At 39.9% G+C, this 24933-nt stretch overlaps 2 protein-coding genes across 2 annotated transcripts; one reads left to right on the top strand and one right to left on the bottom strand.

Moving 5' to 3' along the window:
* Positions 1-1348: 1348 nt before the first annotated feature.
* Positions 1349-10805, top strand: LOC147319355 (potassium-transporting ATPase alpha chain 1). The gene is made up of 24 exons (XM_086311916.1): positions 1349-1496; positions 1940-2044; positions 2273-2332; positions 2473-2676; positions 2869-2982; positions 3123-3257; positions 3569-3686; positions 3847-4115; positions 4307-4385; positions 4848-4967; positions 5057-5166; positions 5419-5553; positions 5674-5866; positions 6066-6241; positions 6347-6483; positions 6642-6792; positions 7063-7231; positions 7440-7594; positions 7828-7951; positions 8186-8331; positions 8450-8583; positions 9002-9103; positions 9336-9427; positions 9518-10805. Exons 1-24 carry the CDS (start codon positions 1491-1493, stop codon positions 9544-9546), a joined length of 3063 nt encoding a protein of 1020 aa, XP_086168042.1. The 5' UTR covers positions 1349-1490; the 3' UTR covers positions 9547-10805.
* Positions 9535-24933, bottom strand: LOC147319354 (DENN domain-containing protein 3-like). Its single transcript, XM_086311914.1, has 27 exons — positions 24843-24933; positions 24452-24641; positions 24182-24274; positions 22728-22843; positions 22454-22578; positions 22157-22268; positions 21905-22024; positions 21700-21798; positions 21086-21205; positions 20818-20933; positions 19443-19598; positions 19250-19346; positions 19025-19128; positions 18518-18705; positions 18226-18385; positions 17847-18042; positions 17592-17760; positions 16333-16619; positions 16074-16244; positions 15324-15453; positions 15066-15173; positions 14620-14759; positions 13536-13696; positions 13259-13395; positions 12166-12284; positions 11662-11799; positions 9535-11469 (listed from the first exon to the last, which is right to left on the bottom strand). Exons 1-27 carry the CDS (start codon positions 24924-24926, stop codon positions 11260-11262), a joined length of 3846 nt encoding a protein of 1281 aa, XP_086168040.1. The 5' UTR covers positions 24927-24933; the 3' UTR covers positions 9535-11259.

Below are 24933 nucleotides of genomic sequence, written 5' to 3'. Positions count from 1 at the left end.
ATATTGACTCTCACAGCTTATCATACCTGCTATTTATCTTTTTATTTACACAGCATGCAAAGAGTTCTACGTAGGAACAGGTAAGGGACAGTATGACCTTAACTCCGTTTGGTACATAACCACAGGCTATTATAGTTAAAGTATATGTTGATACATAAATCAACTCTGAACTGTCCATTTATTATTTTTAAATGTATTTCTAAAAATTACATATTTTTTCTTCTTTGCGTCTTTCCAATCTAATATCTGATAAGCAAAGTCCAAACTGAGTCAAAACTACTAAACGTTTTGTCCCTCAACACGACGGTCTCTATACAAGCTAAATCTTTTTTTGTACTTATTAACCAAATAGCCTATTCATCATTACAGTTTTTTGATTTGGATTAAATCGATTGATTTGCAATTGCTAATGTTTAAAAATCAAATAGCCAGTAAAGGTGGAGATTCAGAATAAGGTAGAAGGAACTGGTAAAATTAATTTGTAGTTTGGGGTTAATGCTGTAAACGGAGGAGGATATGGGCTTAGACCGAACGAGTATGAGCTGTCACAGTGCCAGTCTCTGCGACACTCAGCTTGCAGCGGGAGGCAAGCGACATCAGTGAACACGCTGACACCATTAACCTTCCTCTGTGGTCGAGGTAACCTGCTCCAGCACCGCGGATAAGCTGAGATTGGCAGCAGGTGTGACAGCTGATTAACACAAGCTGCAGGCAATTTCCCCTCTGATGTTTTTGTTTGTATTTTGCTTTGTGGAGCTGCAGGCCGTCATTGGCTGTCTGGTCCTGTGGCACAGCTGTTAGGGTGTGAATTTTAGTTATGTCTGTTTTTTCACATCTTTTCCATCAGAACTACATTTTATTATATACTTATATAATTAGTAATAATCAGTGAATTATTTTCAATAATTCAGTCAATTAGATGTCTGAATTTATCAGAATCTATCAATGTAAAGTAGATTGTTGTTCAATATTGAGAGGTAGTGGGTGCACTGCAATGTTAAGATTATGTGGTTGGAATGACATTGGTCTCTATTAACCTTCACTGTTCCTTGCTTTTAATTTCATTCAGTTTATCAGGAAAAACATGCTAAGGTTAGATAAGAGATACACAATACAGTTTCACTCGTATCATAAGCTTGTGTGTGTGTGTGTGTGTGTGTGTGTGTGTGTGTGTGTTCCGTGTAACCTGACTAGAGGTGACATTTTACGCAGGCTGCTTGATAAACACGAGTCTGTTTCCAGCAGTGGGAGTGCGCATGTGCAAATTAAAAGGACTTTTTGAGGTATAAAAACCTTTCCCAGAAAATTTGTTGTGTCTCAGACCATTGTGTGTGTGTGTGTAAGATCGCGTGTGTGTGAGAGAGAGAGTGAGAAACAGGGCGCGTGTTCGGGACTGTACCTTAAGTGACAAAATTTCGGGGGCAAAGAAGGACAGAGTGGTGTGGACCTCCATTGATTTGGGAGAACCTTCCCGTGTCACACCTGCAACCATGAAAGTAGGTGACACAGAATATTATGAATTAAGCGTGAAAAAGAGCAGCAGGTCGATCTAATATAAAAATAAAATGGACCTGTTTTGTAGTTTCTGGTATATTTGGGAATGGGTTCAAAAAAGCGTATATGTTTATAGATGTCTATAAATAACTGTGCAGTATACAGAAATGCCTCAGTTGAAATAGCAATACATAATTTCAGATATATACATAAATACATAAGTATTATTTATCTAACTGTACAGTTCATCTGTGGGTTTTGTAATGAAGTGGTAAAAAAATAATTTAACAAAAAACTCATTTAAGAAGCATTTAATGTTAGCAATACAAAGGTCACATTGAAGGGTGCTGTGTATACCAAATGTATGAAATTATTTTTGTTTTGGTCTCTTCACCATCAAAAATATATGGACTTAAGTATTGTTTCCATATCTACCTGCATTCAGGACTCATACGACATGTTCGAAATGAATGGCGACATGGACAAGAAGAAGAAGAAAAAGATGAAGAAGAAGGAAAAGCTGGAGGGCATGAAAAAAGAAATGGATATAGTGAGTGATTTTAAGAAAGCTCTGTTCTTTTATCACCTTTAATCATGTAGAAAGGATTGGGCATTAGTTGAATAAAGGCTCTATCACTTTCCACGTTACTTTTATGACTTATTCCAGCTGCTGTTGAGATCTGACCAAATGCATCAATTTAGATATGAGTACATAACCTTAGCTCACTCCCCTTTGGAAGATTTCTGAATCTGTAATTTTGTCTGTCTCCTTCTGCAGGATGACCATGAAATAACAATTGAAGAGCTTGAAATGAGGTACACCACCAGTGTCGATAAAGTAAGACATTTCTCATCTTTTATTTCAGTCTTGTTTATTTATTCTTTATTATGCAACATTAAACAAGACAAAGGCAGTGCCTCTGTCCTTTTTTAAAGTTCACTTTTTTTCATGTGTCTTGCTCTGTACTCCATCCACAGGGCTTGACCTCCTCATTCGCCCGAGAGGTCTTGGAGAGAGATGGTCTTAATGAGCTGAAGCCTCCTAAAGGAACTCCTGAGTATGTGAAGTTTGCCAGGCAGCTGGCTGGAGGCCTTCAGTGTCTCATGTGGGTTGCCGCTGTTATCTGCTTCATCGCCTTTGGAATTGAACTTGGAAGAGGGAACCTCACAAGCTTTGATGATGTGAGTCAGCACTCTTCCCTTTCTCTTGCTTCTCCTTTAGTGTACAACTGAACCGAATGCATTATGGCTCATGTAAATTGATTTGAGCAGGAAGTATCGGAGAGAACTGGGAGGCAAATGAAGAGAGACTGTGGGAAGGAGGGCAACGACGTCCTATTTTAACATCCTCTGTCTCTCTCTCTCTCACTCCAGCTGTACTTGGCCATTGTCCTTATTGCTGTTGTCGTGGTAACCGGTTGTTTTGGTTACTACCAAGAATTCAAGAGTACTAACATCATTGCCAGCTTCAAAAACCTAGTTCCACAAGTAAGTTGCACAAATGCAGGTGTCAAAATGTTACCAAATGTTGGCCTATATTATTAATGACGTCTGTTATATCTCTCTGGCCTTCATGTTTTAATCCTCTTTCATCTTGTCTAATCTGGCAACCCACTCTCCAACATTAGCAAGCCCTAGTAATCCGTGATGGTCAGAAGAACCAGATCAATGCTAACGAACTAGTGGTGGGGGATCTGGTGGAGATCAAAGGAGGAGACAGAGTCCCTGCTGATATTCGCATCATCACTAGTCAGGGCTGCAAGGTAAAATACACACATACTGCAGTGCACTGTGGACAGGATACTGTCCTATAGCATTGGATACTTTATTAGAAATGTTATAATGCTATGTTATAATGCAGGCCTATGGTCAAAGTTTAAAAAGTAAAATTTCTTTAAATAACACGAGTTGATGATTTGAATAATGGAGGGACACTAAAAGGTTCACATTTACTTGGCTAATGGAATTAAAAACATGAAAGAGCTCGGTCCATTATCGCACACCTCTGTTTCTTATCTCGATTTCAACATGCAGATATGTAGGAAATCTTTTGTAAATATACTTTGTGTGCCAGGTTGACAACTCGTCCTTGACTGGGGAGTCTGAACCACAAACCAGGAGCCCCGAATGTACTCACGAGAATCCCCTGGAGACCAGGAACATTGCTTTCTTCTCCACAACCTGTCTGGAAGGTACATTAGATAACAGGGTTGGCTTTTGTACTCTTTAACACATTATCTTTGCCTAAAATAGGTCTATGATGGCTTCTGCTAATATTTTTCAGTTTGTTGTGAAGCAGAAGCAGTAACTAAACACGGTAAACAAACATACAGTATCTCCTCTCCCCTCCAGGTGTGGCCACTGGCGTGATCATTAACACAGGCGATCGTACTATCATCGGTCGGATTGCCAGCTTAGCAAGTGGTGTAGGAAACGAGAAGACGCCTATCGCTATCGAGATTGAGCATTTTGTGGACATCATTGCTGGTCTTGCGATCTTTTTTGGGTTTACCTTCTTTGTGGTTGCCATGTTTATTGGATATGCCTTCCTGGAAGCCATGATCTTCTTCATGGCTATTGTGGTGGCTTATGTGCCAGAAGGGCTACTTGCTACAGTAACCGTAAGTTTCACATCTACTATAACATCTGTGTGTGTCAAATACCTGTCTGTCTTATAATAAGAGAACCCAGCTTTACAAGTGCTCATTTTGAAGAATCACGTGTTGTGTATTAGTACACAGTTACTCGTTTTCTCTGTGGTTCTTCTTTGTAGTAACACACCAGCCCATAACAAACTGTTTCTTTTGGACAGGTTTGTCTGTCTCTCACTGCTAAGCGACTTGCCAGGAAGAACTGTGTTGTGAAGAACCTGGAGGCCGTGGAGACATTAGGTCAGCATATCAGACTGTTACTCAGCGGAGACAGCTTATTATAAAATCACTTCATGATGAAAGGGATCATTTTATTTATAATTAGATTATTTAAAGTCTCACTGAGTTCAATTGTGGTGATAAAATCATTGCAAGTTTGGCAATATTTAGATATTAGTTAATAATAATGTGCTGAGTGGTTTTCCACAGGCTTGACAGTTTATATCTGTCTGTGTGTTAAATTGTTTTGGGTTTTTTTGGCTGTTTTATTGTCTCAAGTTATAATAAACCTACATTTTTTATGTTTTCTCTTTCATATGAAGCTTATGTAATGAAATGTCTTATGAATAAAAGCTGTCATTGCCATTCATCAAAAAGTTTATCACGTATGCAATTCATAACATCGTAAAAATGTCCTCATAAAATCCAGTCTCTCGTACGTTTAGAAGACGCGTGTGTAACCTTTGACCCTTGTGTGCTTAGGCTCCACTTCAGTGATCTGTTCGGATAAGACGGGCACACTGACCCAGAACAGGATGACTGTAGCTCACCTTTGGTTTGACAACCACGTTCACGCTGCTGATACCACAGAAGATCAGTCTGGTAAATAAGCACATTTAAAGCAGTGCCTTTTGAAATCACCCAGTTGTATTGCTGTAAACAGTTCTATAACAATAATCAAATATGCATAGGTCAAAGTTTCGATCAGTCATCAGAGACATGGCGTTCCCTGGCGAGAGTTGCAGCCCTCTGCAACAGAGCTATATTCAAACCGGACCAGGAAGGAATACCCATTCCTAAGGTACAGGATGATCTCTGGTGTTACTGTCTCATATGTACATAATTACGTGAACTCTGTGCTATTTAATTAAACTTGGTTTGACTTGATTTGGAGTCAGCTTGCATATAGTGCAACTCTGGCCCTGCAAAATGTTGCATTTAGTCTTGCTTTATTATAAACATTATATAAAGTTATAGTAGCTCGGTGGCCCATTATCTAACTCTTTCATGAAAAGATTTGTTCTCATCACATTGCTTTTACCGCCTCTCATAGCGGATTGTGGTTGGAGATGCATCTGAGACCGCTCTGCTCAAGTTCACTGAGCTCACTGTAGGAAACACCATGGACTACCGAAACCGCTTTAAGAAAATTGTGGAAGTGCCTTTCAACTCTACCAACAAGTTTCAGGTAGCAACAGAGATATTTTGTCATGCTTGATGAATCCCTGCATTCTTAATGATAAAAAAAAAGATCATTTTGTGGTCACCTGGAGCTTTACATTACTTAATTGTCTTGTCTGATCCTTAGCTGTCTATCCATGAACTAGAGGATCCGCTGGACCTGCGTTATCTGCTGGTGATGAAGGGAGCACCAGAACGTATTTTGGAACGCTGCTCCACCATTTTGGTAAAAGGCCAGGAGCTGCCGCTGGACGAGCAGTGGAGCGAATCCTTTCAGACGGCTTACATGGACCTGGGAGGGCTGGGAGAAAGAGTACTGGGTTAGAGTGCTTCTCATTAAAATGTTGCTAGAGTTGTTTGTTTTTCCCGCCACACACTGTTGGAGGTTTGAGCAAATCTTTCAAAACATTTTCACTGTAATCAGCTTTGTTTTATGGCCCGTAATAATTGATAGTACATAATTAATTTTGGTGGCGCTTTGGGTTTTGTGTTTTTAACCATCCTTCCCTGCGCTCCCAGGTTTCTGTCACCTTTATCTAAATGAGAAAGAGTTTCCTCGTGGCTATCAATTTGAAACGGATGACATGAATTTCCCCACATCTGGATTGTGCTTTGCTGGCCTCATCTCAATGATTGACCCACCAAGAGCCACTGTACCCGATGCAGTGATGAAATGCCGTACTGCTGGTATCAGGGTGCGTTACTATGGCCACACTTAAACGGCTTGTTTTTTTAGATGGTTTGAGTTCTAAAAAATAGTTTTTACTCACGTAATGCAATTTTTTTTCTCATAACTTTAGGTTATCATGGTAACTGGAGACCATCCAATTACTGCAAAGGCAATAGCAGCTAATGTTGGCATCATCTCAGAAGGCAGTGAAACAGTTGAGGATATTGCCCAGAGGAAGCGCATACCTGTGGAACAAGTCAACAAGAGGTGACTGCATCGCTTCAGACCACAGTTTAAACAATTCCCATTTCAGTGGCTTATACATTTGACTGTCTGTACATTTGAGTCTAATGTTTATTTCTCACAATCATTCAGCATATGTTGTGACAAATAAATAAACGATGTATATGTATGTGTCTGCACAGTGAAGCTCGTGCTTGTGTGATCAGCGGTGGCCAGCTGAAAGACATGAGCAGCGACGAATTGGACGAGGCGCTGCGCAACCATCCTGAGATGGTGTTTGCAAGAACATCCCCTCAGCAGAAACTGATTATTGTGGAGAGCTGTCAGCGTTTGGTAAATACAAATACACTGTGATCTCTCACTACCCTGCCTCCACCTCATAACTCGCGGCCTGACTTTTAAACTTGTTGTGCACATGCTTCATAAAAGCATATGCTAATATCTTACGGTCCCCTTACAGTAAGATATTAGATATTAGACCTTACTATGGCCCCCCTGTGAGGACAGTGAATGAAGAAGCAGCAGGGGAAGAGATTGGTTTGCTCATATCATTTTACCCAGTGTGTTCAGGTTAATGACTGTTTTCATCTTTCACCACCCCAGGGCTCCATTGTGGCTGTGACAGGTGATGGCGTGAACGACTCTCCCGCTCTTAAGAAGGCCGATATTGGCGTCGCCATGGGGATCGCTGGCTCAGATGCTGCGAAGAACGCAGCAGACATGATCTTACTGGACGACAACTTTGCTTCTATTGTCACCGGAGTGGAGCAGGGTGAGACTTGAGAAGAAACTCTGCTGTGTATTAAAAGTGGTCGTATGTAGAGTGAATTTATATTTTCCTATTTAAAGTACTATTGATTTTGAGGTAAAACCTGTGGTAATTATAAACATCCTGCAGTTGCTTGTACTAAGCAATGAACAGTTAAAGCTAAAGCACATTGAGTCCTTTTGTTGTCACACCTGTGTATGTGTGTCTGTAGGCCGTCTTATCTTTGACAACCTGAAGAAGTCTATTGCCTACACGCTAACAAAGAACATTCCTGAGCTGACTCCATATCTGGTCTACATCACCGTCAGCGTGCCTCTTCCTCTCGGCTGCATCACCATCCTGTTCATTGAACTGGCCACTGACATTGTGAGTAACTATGTCATTAGTACCAGTTCCTTAAGGAAGAAAATTGCTTAATTACAGTCATTACGCTGATAATTTGGTTTAACTAGTGATGATTGCTGTTATCCTATATTTGCTTGCACCACTCACACACAGTTTAGCCCTTAACAGTGGGTGATTTAGTGATATTAATATATTCTTCACTCTCATATGTGCTTTGGACTGATATCTCGTATGTTTATTTCTCTCTGGTGTAGTTCCCCTCGGTTTCTCTGGCATACGAGAAAGCAGAGAGTGACATCATGCACCTTAAACCTAGGAACCCCCGGCGTGATCGCCTAGTGAACGAAGCCCTGGCTGTGTATTCGTACTTCCAGATAGGTGTGGCTATAAGTGTTTGTGTCATTAAAATATACATGCAGTACAGTTTTACTATTGGAATTGCTTATCCCAGTTACCCTTAACTGAATGACAAACACAAAACTATCTCAGTCCATCCTGTAAAGTGCAGCAGATGAGATGGTACTGCTAATACTTAGAATATCTATTTTTGTCTCTCTGCATCTACATACTGTTTAGAAACTTCTGACCCTTTTTATTCTATGTATGTTTTAGGAGCCATTCAGTCTTACGCAGGTTTTACTGATTATTTCACCGCCATGGCTCAGGAGGGTTGGTTTCCACTCTTATGCGTTGGCCTGCGGGGTCAGTGGGAAGACGTCAAACTTCAAGACTTACAAGACAGCTATGGACAAGAATGGGTTAGCTTAGACCTTCTGTTTTACTTTCAGTGTTACTATAAGTGTTTTTGGTAATAGGGATATTTGTAATTTCTTTATGGAAGGACTTACTCTCTCATTTCCTCTTCTCTGTGTGCAGACCTACAGTCAGAGGCTGTATCAAGAATATACGTGCTACACCGTGTTTTTCGTCAGTATAGAGATTTGCCAGATCTCAGATGTGCTCATCAGGAAAACACGACGTCTCTCTGCATTCCAGCAAGGCTTCTTCAGGTCAGCAAAGACCCGTCTATACCATGACTTGCTACTAGCTAAATGTGAAGCGGAAACATTTCTAGTTTGTCAATAACTGTGAAACCAGGATAAAGTAGAAAACCAGCATAATTCCTGTCTGAGTGTTTAACTGTTATCCAAGATGGCTAACCCTGCTGATTGTCTTGAAATTAAGCAAAAAGAGCTTAAAGTGCAACACATGAAACTAGAGTCAGAAAAGTGGCAACATTAGATGCTTGTATAGCCACTTTTCTTAAGAGCTACAGCTGACTACAGAGTCTTTGTTAAACACTAATTTTGCAATTCCTAAACACAAAACACAAGTTTGATACATTTATCTGGGAAATTTCCCATGTGTTTGGTCTAATAAGTGACTGTAACAAGATCCAACTGGGAGATTTTATGTTTTCGTGTGCAGGAACCGAGTCCTGGTGTCCGCCATAGTCTTCCAGCTCTGCCTGGGTAATCTGCTTTGCTACTGCCCTGGAATGCCCAACATCTTCAATTTTATGCCCATCAGGTAAAAACACAGGTCCTCATTTACATGGTCACCATCTTAAAATCATAGTTCAGACTGGATTGGAAAACAAATTGTCAGTAATCTACAGAACACATTTTTTATTAAAACATAATATTGAGACAATAGGTAGAAAATGTTTAATATTATACTTACTAACTTACACAATCATTTTTGCTTGTTAAAAACCAAAAGGTTCTTTAAATGTTAACACATTGGGTTATTTTCTCTTCAGGGTTCAGTGGTGGTTTGTTCCAGTTCCATTTGGTATTTTAATCTTTGTCTATGATGAGATCAGGAAGTTGGGAGTGAGAAGACACCCAGGAAGTAAGTTTAAAAATCTTCTTCTTCTTCAATCATCATTAAATTAACCATTCTCATTCCATGACGATGAATCTATCTCTTGCTTTTTCACAGGTTGGTGGGATCAGGAATTATACTACTGAGATCATAGAAGAAATTTCAGCCTTTTGTCCAGTGACATGCATGAAAGCATCCTTTATTCACAGAACATGACAAACCAGGAGAATGTCACCCAATTCAACAATTATCTACATTTCACTGAGATTTATGTATTTAATTTAATTTCAGAAATTTATGAATTTTCAAAACTTCCTAAATGCTTTTGACAAAATAAAAAAGGGTTAATCGCTATTTCAAAACTTCACAGATGTGTGTTTTTGCAAATCTTTGACTGATTGCATTGTATTTATATTAATAATGAATTTTATGACTGTCAAATCAATTACGTGTCTTTTTAATAAAATATGCTTCATGTGTGCTGACCTTTTCCAACCTACAATGTGTTTCACAAATGTTAACACTGCACATGTGATTCAGATTTTGGGTTATCAGTTTTAATGGTTAAGGATAACCTTTTTAAATTAATTTGGCAGAGGTCTTTATAGCTAATATGCAGTGCAACTGTCATAAATACAAACACACACAGATATTTTAGAAATTTGTCAAAAAATTATTTAAACTAAAATTATATCGTTTATTAAACAAATAATAAACAATTTGGATTTTTACACCCAAATTTGAGCTGGCACATTGGACTTCTATTCAAATTAAAATAATTTTTTGATTTAGGATCTTAATCAAAAAACAAAATTAATGATTTTTTGCAAAACAGTACATTTGCAAATTTTTGACTAACAATGATATTTTGGCATTACAAATATAACTTTGATTAAAGACCTTGCACACATTGGTGTATTGACGATTAAAAACATAAAAAAATGATTTTGATAACTACGAATACTGTTAATTTGCAGCAGCTGTGACATAAACCTTACACTGGGAGGTGGTCTAATACATTTGTTAAGCACTGTGTGCAAAAGAATTTCTCCAAGAGAAATTTGATTTCAGTTGTTTTTGAAAAACACCAATAAACTGACAACAATTCCATGTAGAACTGATATTTAAAGGATGGGAAGCATATGAATTAAAGTTTAAAATCACACAATCATGTGGCAGATTGAATCTTTTTACATGTTGTGAATATGCAAAAATTAAAATCTCAAAATGCCATGTTTAAGGGCTTTTTGAGATTAGGGGTTTTTTGTTCTTAGATATCATTTACATTTGAAATATTGGTACAAATGTTTTCCCCTTTTTTAGTCTTCAGCCTTTTCAACTTTGTTGTATTACTATCACAAATGATCTGTGTACAGTAACAGATAATGTGTCTTCAAACATGAGATATGAATTCATTTCCTGTGATATTTTGCTGTTTCATTAAAAAAGAAAAGTGTTGCAGCTCTTTTGAGGACTCCTTTTAGGAGTTTCCACTTTTTCCTTTCACAGAGGTAAACTTTGCATTAAAGTCTATTTTGCCATTATTTAGTGAACGTCACGCTTAAATACGACTTGAGTAACGACTTAAACCATAAATATTTTAGACAAGTGTTTACTGATGGTGTGAATAAATGAGACGTAGGGTCATTTTTCTTCCACACATTCTTTTTTCAGCCAGATGAGTTGCACCCTGCTTTTTCGTTTTCTTTTTTTTTTTACAAAAACAAATGTAATAATAATGCTGGTTTAAGACATGCATTGGCTTTCAGACTAACAAAACTGTTCAAAAATAGTAATTCTAGTAGTTCTTTTATTCTCTTCTTCTTCCATCTCTTTGGATCCTTCTTCTTTTTTGGACTCTATTCGACCTTCCAGATGGCGATCTTGCCGTCACGACACGCAGAGCCACTGAGGACATATCGATCCTCGGCAGAGCAGAGCGTCTGAATGCTGTCTGAATGGGCCTGCAGCTCCTTTGCTACCGTGTGGCTCTCTATGTCCACTACCAACACTTGGCTACTCAGCTGACCATTACACTGACCCCCAGCATCACTCCTTCCAACCCAGATCTAAGAATACAAAAGGACATCAATGAAAGGTTTCATTGGATAAATGAAAATGTTTTGAATGATTAAAACAACTGAATGGTTGACATGTTTGTGTAAACCTCACAAGACATGCTGACAACAATAGTAAAAATATCAATACAAAGCAGCAAACATAAGATCATTTCGTGACCTGACATGCTAATCACAGCTCACCTGGTCTTTGACACGAATCATACATGTGACCCCTGAACTTCCAGGCAGGGAGATTATTTTAAACGGATGCCTGTGATTGTTTGTGTGCCAGAGACACAACTCTACTGAGTCTGCACAGCCTGTCCACAGCTGTCCTCGCTGAAACAAACACACAAAACACATGAACAATCCTGTAACTGTAGGAGTTCAGAGTTAAGAGGTCAAGAGTTAATGTTTCCATTGTAACCCCTCCAGATTTGACAGAGAAACACTCATTTTTAACACTCGATTTTAACTACTATCATTTTACACCTCAGAGTTACATTAAAAGAATGTGACTCTGCTTAGAGTAAAATTAACTCTACTTTTGCAAGAAGACTATTAACACCAAAACATTTAACACTTTTGAATTTGCTGTGTACACTGTGACTGCATGCCACCTACTGACTGAGACATGGATTGACACAATGAATCACCACTAGCGTTCTTAATTAACAGACATATAAGCAAGGATTGTAAAGTCACCTCTGGTATATAAATGAAGCTGCTGAAACTACTGGGCATGCTCTGTAGGTCCTTATGAAGTGTTATCTTTCTTTGTGGTGTCCCACTCTTTTTCACTTCCACAATGCCATCACCACAACCTGCACGAACACACATCCTCAAATCATCATCCAAACACATTTGGCTTAAGGTGGCTTAATGTGTAGACATAATTGATCTACTTAGACCACCAAGAAAAAAATGTTAGGCATTGTCCCAGATACCTCTGGGCAATGTATGTAAGCAATGAGAACAAGTGGACTGTCATGCTCCTGGGCCTCCAGCCCAGTGTTTTGTTTTGTTTTTTCTGCACTTATTATAAACTTCCTTGGATTTAAGAAATATGCAAATTCAAGCTCTGTATTACTGAGTCTGGAGTTCAGTATTCCCTAGTACCACTGCACTTTTGTTATTTATATAGTTAATTCTTGGTTCTTGTTTATGTTAGTTCCCTTTTGTGTCCACTTCACCCTAGTCTCGTCTCCGTGTCTTGTCTCTGTGTTTTGTTACCCTTTTTTCTCCCCGGTCTGGTCTCCCTGTGTCCTGTCTCTGTGGCTGTATGGTTTCCCTGTCTTGCCAAGTTGTTACATCTTAAGCCCTGATCCCCGTGTTTGTCCCATCCTGTCCCTGTAGTCATCTCTCTGTGTTTCATCCTGTGTTCATCCTTTTTGTGTCCCCTTAAAGTCTGTTAAGTCTCTGTTTTTATAAGCCTTTCGTCTTGATCAAGCAGGTATGTCTTAGTCTCTGCCTCAGTGCTTATGCTTCCTGTTTTATTTTGACACTCCGTCGTCTCTTGTGCAATATGTTTGGTTTAACTTGCCATGTCTTTGATTGGCAGCTGTGCTCCCACCTGTTTCCTCTTCACCTGTATGTATTGTCAGCATCGCCCTCATTGTGTGTAAGCTTTTCTCAGTCTGCTTTTGCGTTTGTAAATTACCATCAACTCTGCTCTGTTATTGCCTGTCTCACGCCCGCTCTGTGACATGAAGCTCTTGAGAGAGAACTCATTACTCCGAAACACATAATCAGAAACATTGATTAAATGAGGGAGAAAGAGGAGAGAGCGTGTACTCACAGCACCACAGAGCACTGTTGTGGATCTGTATGGAGGAGAGATAATCACAGCTGAGTAAAAACTGCCGCTTCACTTTAAGACTGGATGAGTCCCATTGCAGGATCATCCCATCGCGGCTGCAGGAGTATGTCAGCAGGCTGGGAAAGAAGGCTCATTTAATACAGCATCACAACATGTTCATTAACACATTGAGACTCACTGTAATAAGACTGCTCTCATTTATGCGCGTGTGTTGGTTTTTGTGCTTTGTACGAACTACAGATTAACACGTCTCTACCTGTTGGCTTGGTTGCTGGAGTCCACTGTGAGGCCAGTCACTTCATGTCTGTGTTCGGTCAGCTGTTTGTTGCTGGACATGCTGTGAGTGTCGATAATGTAGATTACAGAGTCCTGAGAACCAATCCACACCTGCTCCTGGACCAGTCCTATCATACAGTTCTACACAAAGGATAAGATAAGATGTATTTTATTCATCACAAAGCTGCCAAATTTCTATTTTTTACAACAGTTAAGCAGAACAAACAAATAACAAATAGTTTAAATAAGAAGATGAGTATGTAGCTCAATCAAATACACTACATATGTCTAAAGGTAAAAACTAATAAGAAATTAGAGAAGAAACAAATGTTCAAATTAAGTATGAATTTAAATTAGAATCTTAAATAATAATAGATAAAAGTAAAAATGTGATGGGAACTTGATGTATGTAGCTTAATGTAGCTTAATGAAAATCACTATATCTTAGAACACAAAGGCAATACAATGTTGAAATATTGGTATCTGTTTTACTAAACCTGCTCTTTTTGAATAATAAATACAGAGAACAACACAGAGAACAACAATACTGAAAACAACTGAATGTTGCACGAAAGCCCTCGACCAAAACAAATGTGTCCATCGACCACGCTTCCTGTGTCCCTTCACATCCTCTGCATGGTGTGGTAAACATAGACTGTGGATAAACAATTGGATGTAGCCTCTGGGTCTGAAAAGTGAAACTAATGTGGAAATGTCCCAGACCCCCTCTCAGCAGAAGGGACAGACATGACCCAGCTTTACACTTGCCATGTATTTGTAACTCAGCATGATATTTCTGGCTACACCTGTGGTCTAAAAACTGGCAGCTTGTGCGATAATATTGCAAGATGGTCTAAAGTTTGAATCACTGAGTACTGTAACAATCTAGCAATGCAAAAACTTATTGCATTTTCAGTATACGAATAACTAAGTCAAACAGCCATGACACTTTATACACATGTTGTTTGAGATCTATAAGCATGTTTCATTTTCATGGACAAAATCAGTGGAGAGATACATTAAATAGCTCATAGCTCAAATAGTAAAAGCACGCTTCCTCTCACCAGCTGCGACTGTCCAAGCTGGATACAGTCCTGCAGCATTGACCAACTCGCCGCATCAAATACAACCACTTTACCCCCACTGAGAGCCACCCACAGCTTTGGGTTCATATCACCCACTTTGCCAGTACCAGTCAGCTGACCTGAAATGAGAAAGAAATGTGCAAAAAATAAGAAAAAGTGTTCTAAATACATAAAAAAAAGGATAACAGCAGTCAGTTAACACTGATTTTAAATTCATTAATTAACGCTTATTTCACATTTTCCATACATAGTTTTTTTACATAACTATATCACGTGGTAATAGCTGTTTTATATAGTTGTACAAATATCAGATCCTCTTCAAAATAGTGTGTATGGATAACCAATGTTGATATTGACAAAATATAAATAGGTTTAGTGATATTCTGTTGTAAAGGTAAGTAGCCTCCCCCTCATTTCAATGATACCTGGAGTGTAAAGCAGCACATGTACGGTCTGTGGCTCAGCCAGGTCCAATGATGGGTTGATCTTGTGTTTGAGAGTCTCTGAGGTAGTTTTAGGCACTATCATAGGCACTGGCCAGAAACAAGAACACGATAAACAAATATAAACAGCATATACTGAACATACTCTTCTATATTTATTTATTTTTTCTTTTATCAAAATTACACGATTTGACAGAAACAGTCAAAAACAAAACAAAACAACAAACTCTGAGCCCAGACCTTCTTGTCTGATTTTATCAAAGTAAGCCAGCTTTGAAGCAGCAGTGATGGATCTCTGATTCTGCAGGCAGCCTGTGACAGCATCTATTAGCAGAACGTTGGTCAGAGCCTGAGTCATGTACTGAGGGTCCTAGAGACACAAAGTGAGATTAAAAACCTAAAATAATAACAAAAGGATTAAAAGAAGGGGTAAGGCAGGTTGTACTTAAGAACAGAAAAGTTATGGCAAACCAACAGAGTAGCTAAATCAGTAACACTGCAGCAAAAGCTATAAAAATACTGGTGACCAGTGGTACCCATCAGCCTCCTAGTAGATACACCTATGGTATAAATTTTAAAATGTTAGGCGACCTATTTCTTGAGTTGTTACAAGATTTTTAGAAAAGTTTGAGGTCAGCGTCACTGAGATTCAAACTCATGAGAGATTTTTTAGTAGATACAGGTGTGGAATCAAATTCAAAGTCCTACCCCACTTTGTTCTTGAGTTATCAAACTAACAAACTTGGGTGTCCACATCGCCTGCCCACTCACCAGGCATGGTGATGACAATACCCCATCAGCCTTTTATGGCTGACAGGTAAAAAGTATAATTTAGACGCAGCATGCAAGCAGCAGCCAAACGTCTACGGCTGACAACTTGAAGGACAGTAAATCCTCGATCCTCAGCATTACATAGATGTGGACTGGGAAGGTACGTCTAATAAAATCACATCTGTTAAACTGTTTTAAGATCATTTGAGTTTTCTGCACCTTGTGTTGATCTGCCATCTTGCGTCCAGCCCACATCTCTTTGATCACGAGGTTCCAAAGCTCAGTCTCTGTTTTTAGGTTGGCCTCAAACACTTCAGGCCTGCGGGATGTCTGGATACGAAGGGATGGAATACGAACGAGCAGAAAGGGAACTGAGGTAATTTTTACCTCCTGTAAGAGATTGTTTATTTATTAACAGACGAGAATGAGAACACACAAGGCACAATTATCAAAAATAGTCTTAAAGATGCTACTTGACCTGTATATCTCTGAACTTTGTGATTTCCAAGAAACCGGGCCGTCCTTCAGTGAGCAAAAACAGCCGTTTCTGCGTCATGGCGATTTTACCAACGCCGTGGGAAGTCTTGACACAGGAGGACAACTTGTAGACACACTCATTATTGTCAAGTCGGTCAATGACATCAGAGGGCAGGTTGACATCTTGTGCTTCAGCTTCCATCTCTTTCCAGAATGTGTAGAAGACTCTGAAAAGTTCAGGGTCCACCTGCTTTGGCTGACCTCGGACAGAGGGGTGTGCATACGCAACTAGATGCAAACAGACAGAGATATAGAAGACAAAGACACCCAATCTTACAATCTTAAAGTGATCCAAACCAAAATGTCAGTGGTTTTTCCTTTGTCCATTTATCCACAGCTTTACCAAGAGCTGTGGATAAATGAGGCAGACCAAAAACATACCCATGCTAAGGTCCACTGCTTTGGTGCACAGCTGAAAACAGCTGTTCTAAAGACGACCGGCATAATACTACACCATGAGCAATAAATTTTCACACTCAGCACTGAAACAGTTAGCATTTGGAGTCATGTTCTTCCACCACAGAGTGAATTAAAGGCCAATATTTACTGCCCTTTTAGCTATTTTGTTGTTTTTGTTGTTGTTGTTTGCTAGCCCCCTGGGTTTTGCTAGCATTGCTTCTTGCCCAGCATCCAGCTGCCCACAACCCTGAAATCACTAAGCAGTTAAAAAACTGATAAATGGGAAGCTTTGGTTTGTTCACAGAGTTTCTTTTTATATGCATTAGCGTACAGTTTTTAATTTCAGCAGTTGATAAGAGTAAAGAGAATGATCTTAAACTATTAGTCTTGGTTGTACAAACCCAAACTATGGCCTGAAAGACTCAATCTGAGACAGATATGCAAATCAGAAATTATAATTTCTTCGTTAAGCTGTAATCTATAGATAAAGGATTATACTAGATCATCTGATAGCTGCTTAAGTTAATCATAATGGCAACTCTGGAGCGTTAATGGAGAAAATAATTAGTGTAAGTAACTTCTGTGTCCATCTTATCAGGTCATCTAATAAAATGACTTGAAAAATGTCTTGGACATTCACAAGCCAATTGTGCACCGCAGCATTTTAGTGAGTTCCCTTGGCTTGCACTCCTGATTACAAATACACACGTAACAGTTTTAATTCTGAGGGATCTTGAGGTTACACACAGCTCATAAGAGAAAGCTTCAAAAAGTAGAAGACAGCTTTTCTGTTTGACTTACTGTCAGTGAGAGCATCAAATAAACGCTGTATGGTCGCCACATCTCTAACAATCCTACACTCTTGAACGCATCGCATAAACTCCTCCTGATACAGAGGCTTACAGGGAAGCTGAAACTTCTTTACATGGTCATCAGGCTCCACCAGCGGCTTCTCATTGTCTGTCTTAACCTAAGGCAGAAAAAAAAGACAACATCACTGCTTCATCACCAGCAGGTGCAGAACTTCAACCACGATGAAAACGTGCGTGAACCAACCTTGAGGATGAGTCTCTTGAGATCAGGCCGCCTTTGAGCTTGTTGTCTCTCATCTCTTTGCAGCGAGTCTACGAGCCATGTGACCAAGCTAGTGGGAAAAATTGCAGTGTCGGTCTTATTGAGGTTTTGGAAGTCGCTCAGTGCGTCCAGTCGCCGCGAACACAGTGTGTTGATTAAACCACGCAAGTAGTAGTATCTGCAGGAGAAAACTTATTTTATTCATGTCTCAGGTCACTGGTGTCAGCAACAGCACTGAAAAGCTTTATAAAAGAATAAAGCGCAGGGAAAGCTGATTCTAAGCAGCGGGAAGCACATAAATATAGATATAGGTGTATATAATATAATATATAGGTGCGTATAAAGAATAACAAGAGAATACCTGGCCAGCATGGCAGGGTTCTCACTTTGGACAGAGAAAATGGCTTTTCCGAGCTGCTGGATGAGCTCAATGTAATAACTTTGGACAGAGTGGAAGGACAGAGATGCTGGGAAGTCTGGAAGCTTGAACACCTTTATAGGTTTTGGAGTTGTGCTTGGTGCTGGTAGAGACAAAAAACACAAAGGGGAGGAAGGCAGATTAGACAGATTTTCTTTGTCTTGACAGTGTTTCCTTCATTAAATCAGTCAATCAAGTATTATATCTAACTGGGTATTAACCCCTGGGGTCTCACCGGGGTCAGATAGGAGGATCTTGGAGAGCGGTGTGTTTCTTTGGAAGCCGATAATCTTATCTTCTCTCAAGTTAGGGAGACTCATGCCCAGTCTCTTACTCAGCCTCGTCTCTGTGATGGAGCCCTTTCTCCTGGCTTGAATCTGCTGCATGGTGGGTCTGTGTGGGGCTTCAACCATGGCCTTCATCCTAAAGGATGGAGGATAGAGACAAAAGAGTGCTGCAGAAAAAGTGTTCACCTGAACATTTACCAGCAGCGTAGTTGTCATATACCAACATAAGCATATCCATCATAACTTTATATCTGAATATATTTTTACTTTCCGGCTTAACAGGTACATGTAAGTAAAGCTGATACAGCCAAACGCGACATCCCTGTAACAGATCCTAACTTGATGAAGGTTGTGGTGCTTCTGAGTTTTTCCAAGAGCGGTTTGACCACCAGATTTGTGCCTCTTTTAATATTATCAGTTACCTCGAGCTCATTAGGTTAAAAAAATGGACATACTTTTGCATCTCAGAACGAGTGCTGAGCTCCATTCGTGCAAAGCTATCCATTTTCCTGTTGAGACGATCCTTGAGAAATGAATGGAAGATATGCGTCTCCAGCACCTGCAACACAGTCCTGTCAGTTCTTTTTATTATGCGTAACCTCTCCAGCATCAGTGTCTGTTGAAAGATGCCGGCTGATCTGTCGCCCTTCTAAGCAAAGCCGCACCGAGTCAGCCTTTACCTTCTTATAAAAAAGTTGCTCAGCTGGCTCTCTGGTTTTCAGGAACTCTTCACTGTGAAACACTCGATGTTCATAATTCAGATGACTGCTCACATCCCTGTTACACACACACACACACACACATCAGCAAAATATTAACACATATCTAAAAGAAGCATCCCACTAATAGTGGACTGATTAGTAAATTCAGAACCTGAAAATGTTGACAATTAATTCCAGTGCAATCCTCTGGATGTCGTTGTTAAGGCTGCGTTGCCATGTTCGCCTCTGTGCCCGCTGTTCACTGATGTCAGTGCAACTTGCATGGTGGCACTGATCCAAGTCTAAATGTATTCGTAATAACTTACACCTGCAAAATAAATTCAAGTTAAGTGAAAGTACGCCCTCAAACCCTCATCAGGTTCTTATCAAGGTCTACACCATGTTGCTACTTATTTACCTAATCCAGAATGCAGAAGCAGTGTGTGAAAAACTAAGTACACCCTTACTTCTTAAGTAGCAGCCAGTTGCTGCTAATCTAATGCACTTCCAAGATCATCAACAAATATGAGCATCTCTATAAAAGCAGATGTTTTGGCAGTTTGCAGGTCTGGAGTACTCAGCTGTATGTTATTAAAATGCTAAAGGAAAGGCTACAGTAATGATCTTAAAGAAGCGCCTGCTACTACCCATCAGTCACAGAAGGGTTTAAAGCAATTTCCAAACAATTTAAAGTCCATCATCCTACAGGAAGAAAGATTATTTATAAGTGAAAAACTTTCAAGACAGTTGCCAATCTTCTCAGGAGTTGACATCCCAGCAAATTCACCCCATTGTCACATGAGCAGTGCTCAAAGAAAGTGCCAATAACTCAAGCGCTGCATCTCAAACTCAGGTTAGATGTTAAAGTTCATGACAGCAAAATTAGAAAAAGACTGAACAGAGGTTTCAATATAAAGACTCTTTTTCTATTTAGAAAAATAAGGCAGCACAGTCTCCACAAGGTTTCTGGCACAGTGTCCTTTGGACAAATTACCAAAGAGGAAATGTTTGACCATAATGCAGATTAATATTTGATGAAAACCAAATTGAGCATATTAGCACAAACACCCTAAAACAACGATCAAGCACGGTGGTGGAGGGGTGATGCTTTGGGCTTATTTTGCACCCACAGGAACTGAGCATCTTGCAGTCACTGAGCTGAACTCCTCTGTATACCGAAGCATTCGAGCGTCAAATGTGAGGCCAACCTTTAGCTGCCCAATAGCTAAAGATGGTTCTACAAGTTTTTGAATCATAAGGTGTACTTAGCTTTTACTCACTGCTTCTGGATCTTGGCTTAGTTTGTAATAAACGATGACACAGTGTAATATGTTCTTGTTCATCTGAGGTTGTAACTAAATAACTGTAAGACCTACTTAGGATGAGATGATTTGTTTTTTAATGATGTATTTAAATTTAAAGTGTTACAATAAAAAGAGGGTGTACTTTGGTTTTCACATGACTGTAAGACTCTGACTTTTTAATCATTACCTGGTATTACAGCATAGTATTTACTTTAACAGTTTTTTGGCAGTAAAATAAAGTACCTCTGTGTGAAGCAGTGTGCAGCAACTGGAGGAATGTCCGGCAGGTTAACAGTATCAAAAGTAGAAGTGCTGAGACTTCCATTATCAATGTTAATTAAGATCAGATCATCTGTTTCCTGTAGAACACAGTAACATGAACCAGGTTCAAACAATTATAGAACTACTAACTTATATTTGAGCTTGGGGGGTAACTCCATTTCTTAACCTTATCCTTTACAAGAGGTGGGCGAATTAATGGGAAATTTAAAGTAGAAGGTTATGTACTTACAGCTGATACGTCTGCAAAATGACTGAGATGGCAGCCCATAAGAAAGGCTGTAGGAGCCATTAGAAAGTCCAGCATGCCTTTAGCCAGGACAGGAACATATGGGTGCTGCCACAGCAGAGGCTGGAAGAGTTATTAGACAGGCAAGGAAGAAATGAATGGACCAAAGATTAAGGAGCGGATGGCTTTATTGTGGACTGAGGGGGTCCATCGCCCACTAGTGTTGGCACTTTTTAGATATAATAATTTAGGTTTTCTATACAGAAGCTCTAAAGTTTAATATATGTGACTTTTTTAATGCTTAAAGGGAAATTAATAATTGAGTTATCCATTTTTATATCCCTTACTGTAATTTGGTGTAACATTAATACCAATTAACATCCATCATCCAGACACACTCATTTACATAAGAGGAATTTCATTTTGGCAAATTTTATGAAATACCCATATTCCCAAGGTTTCCAGCTGCACCCTTCCTTTTAACTGTGGCACTGACCCTTTAAGACTTTGATTGTAACTCTCAATACTTTTTTTTTTTTAAAGGATGGAATTAATAAGTATTGCATGCTTATACTAACTCTAGACCCTTGAAGATATGCTGTGGATTTTGATCTAACCTGCAGAAACAACAACAAGCTCTCTGCCATCAGCGTGAGTCTTGCCCAGTCAGCAGAAAATAACACCACCCGCTGCTCCTGCAAGAGACAAGACAGCACCTACAGGGCGGGAGACAGAAGAACAGAAACAGAGGGAGGGAAGTGGAAATGAATGTGAGTCTCCACTCGTTCGATTAACACAAACACAAAACAATGTGTGTGTTACCTGCAGCAGCTGCTGTGGCCTGAAGCAAAGGAAGGGCAGGTGGAGGTCTAAATCTATAACCGGGTGGTCCTTGTCTTCTCTGGAGGGCAGTATGATGGTCAGAGGACGTATTGTAAACATCTGTAAAACATGTGGATATGAATGTAGTGCACTGTGCTGGATACACTGGCCTACTCTGAGCTCCAGATTTTGAAGTCTCTTAAAGACAAATTTCAAAGTCTTTATTTAAGCCGATTACAAACACACACAAACCAAGTGCAGCTGTCCAGGAGGTGGAATTGGCACAAGTGTCAGTTTGGCCGCAAACTCCTTCACTCTCTCTTCCATGTCTGACAATCGACAGGTTCTCAGCTGGATTAAAAGACTAGCAAATCAACAGAAAGAGTCAGACGAGAAGAAGGCTCTCTAACCTGCCATAACCACACTTCTGAAAGTCAGATTTCTTACAGCTATTTTTAAACTCAAGAGTCAAAAATGTCACAAAAACCCCTTTTTGATCTTAGCAATTTAATTTGCTGAGTAATTAGGTTCAGTTCTCGGGTTTCTTACCATGAAAGACAGTCTTTGAGTGCAGTGAAGTAAGGATGCTTGGATATGACACAGATGCTGTAGGCACAGAAGAGTTTAGGACACTTTGAAGACCCTCTACCATTTCGATAGAGAGACATCCCTTCCTGTGGAAACACAGATAATCCAACAGGGACTTATTTTCTTTTAAGGGTTTTGTTAGTTTCATGAAACATTACAGTACACTGCACACATGCTGACTGCTTATCTTATTATTATACTATCATATGCAGTATTATGTGTAAGTAATTCGTACCAGTATTGGACGGTAGCACTGCATTACTACTCCATGGGTCTTGTTGCCAAGGATGTCTGTGAAAACCAGGAAGTGGAATTGTTCCTCTTTCTGTTCACTGGTTACTTGGAGGCCACCTGGTTAAAAAATGAAAATGCACATGTGCATTGTGTTTTATGAACACAATGTGTCATTATAGTACCGCTACAGCACACACAGCCAGAAGGCACATGTACAAAATCTCTGAAAAACTCTATAATTAAAATATATTTAAGAGAAGACTGTTGGTGTTTTTTGATGGTATTTAGGTGCAGTATATACAGTACAGTGCAAAAGTCTTGAGCCACCCATATTTCTTCATTCCTTATATTTTGCTAGAAAAACAGGGAACAGGTGCAGAAATATATTGAAACATGCAAACATGAATGGACATACAGTATATAAGGCAAAAACAGAGTTTGCACTATTCTAATGATCTGGTGTTGCATGGTGGCTCAAAATAACATGCAGTTAGAAACAACGAAAGCACCTCCACCATTTTTACCGATGCCTGTAGACACTCACTGTTGTACTTCTCTCCTGTTCTCCTCTGTAGATTCACTCTATCAGGGCGGTTGCCACTGATTTTCGCTCCAGTTCTTGAGTAATTTGACATACTTGAGGCTTTTCTCCCTGTTTCCTTTCCTGAAGAAAGGCTTCATAACAGCCACCCTTCCACGGAGACCATTTCTGATGAGGCTTCAGTGAACAGTAGATGGACCAGCTGAAAGGTCAGATGCATCTCTGAGTCCGTGTGTCAGGTCTTTGGTGGATTTTTTCTTATTTCATAAGGATGTGACTTTCATATGCTGTAGATTGTTTTTAGGTCTACCGCTTCTTTTGTACTCCACTTGTCCATCCATCCAGCCATTCATTCATTCACTTCCACTTATCCTTTTCAGGGTCGCGGGGGGCACTGGAGCCTATCCCAGCTGTCATAGGGCGAGAGGCAGGGTACACCCTGGGTAGGTTCGGTGAGATAGATACCACGGTGGCCTTGTCAGAGGGGTAGGTAAACCCAGAGTTTGCTCCCCCAAAGTCAACGGGGCTCTGTCTGGCAAACACGGTTTCTCAAACCCTCACCACGGTCCATATTTGCATCCAGAAAGCCTCACCCTGGTCAACAGGACTCAGTAGCCCCGAGCGAGCACTCTCGCACGCACGCAGCGGTACCGCCGCCGCCCGAGGGGCTACCTGGTTGATCCTGCCAGTAGCATATGCTCAACACCATATACAAATGTTTGTTGTAAGTTTGCCAATGTCCGCCATCTGAATGTTTCATCCCCATTAAAAGAACCATTACCATGTTCCAGTGGACGTCAGTAACATGAGCTTTCATCGTGCATTGTGCATGTGTACATGTACTATACGTGTGAGTGAGTTGTCTTAGTGTGTCTTTGTGTCTGACGTTGTGTGTGCTATGGAAAACCTTTTACCGGGGAAGCAGAGCTGAGGTAAAGCCATGAGATCGATGTTTTTAGGTACACTGACATCTTCTATTCCTCCTCTTCGACCTGCCTCATCTCCACCTGCAAAAAGGCAGCTGGTTGGAGAGACATAAAAACTCCAAGACACAAAAAATCTATGGTAAGATAGGTAAAATGAAGAAATACGATATTAAAGATCAATAACTGTTTTGTATTTAATAATAAAGTGTTTTTTTCTCATGTTCCAACTGGTGTATTTATGGGTCAAATGTACCAGACCTTGACTGGGTGTTGGTGCAGCTGAAGGAGGCAGTTCTCTCTTTTTCCTGATAAAAGAGCGCCGCAGCTTCCCATGTGATCTCAGCATTTCACTTTCAGCCTGTGTTCTGCTAACAAAAGGTGGCGCCAAGACTGAAAGAACCTCCGGCTCCAACAGGAGGTGTTTGAGAGTTTCATCATCGTTAATGGTCTGAGTGGGGCAGAAGATGGGAAAGATTTAAGAGGGTGGGAAGGGGGAGGAGAGTCCTTTCTCATACTGTACCTAAACTGGAACTTTGCTGATATAACCAGTAAAGGTTTCTGTTTATCATTACCATCACCCTTTTATCAGTTTATAGTAAATTACTTATGTCAAACATTTGTGTATCGGAGTGTATTTTAAGGCAAAAACCTGGCAGATTTCCTGGAGTTTGTCACTGGATGCTCCAACCACCACGCAGGCTTCCAGCAGAGCAGGCAGCAAAGAGTCTGCCATCTCTGAA

This window comes from Aulonocara sp. 'chitande type north' Nkhata Bay, linkage group LG11, assembly GCF_057382095.1.
Source record: "Aulonocara sp. 'chitande type north' Nkhata Bay isolate Kocher_YH1m ecotype deep benthic linkage group LG11, A_spYH_male_GT1.1, whole genome shotgun sequence".
Taxonomy (NCBI): Eukaryota; Metazoa; Chordata; class Actinopteri; order Cichliformes; family Cichlidae; genus Aulonocara; species Aulonocara sp. 'chitande type north' Nkhata Bay.
The sequence above is the reverse complement of the archived record's forward strand: the minus strand, read 5'-3'. Positions and strand labels throughout refer to the sequence as shown.

Bases quoted from the DNA above. Each gene is read 5' to 3' on its own strand.
- LOC147319354 (XM_086311914.1), bottom strand. From the start codon at position 24,926: ATGGCAGACTCTTTGCTGCCTGCTCTGCTGGAAGCCTGCGTGGTGGTT. The intron at 22,025-22,156 runs GTTTGTGTGTGT...CATGTTTTACAG, and splicing joins CTCCTGGACAGCTGCACTTG to ATGTTTACAATACGTCCTCT. The intron at 18,706-19,024 runs GTATGTCCATTT...TCCATCCTTTAG, and splicing joins ACTCGTTCTGAGATGCAAAA to GATGAAGGCCATGGTTGAAG.
- LOC147319355 (XM_086311916.1), top strand. The intron at 2,983-3,122 runs GTAAGTTGCACA...CTCCAACATTAG, and splicing joins TCAAAAACCTAGTTCCACAA to CAAGCCCTAGTAATCCGTGA. The intron at 7,952-8,185 runs GTGTGGCTATAA...TGTATGTTTTAG, and splicing joins GTATTCGTACTTCCAGATAG to GAGCCATTCAGTCTTACGCA.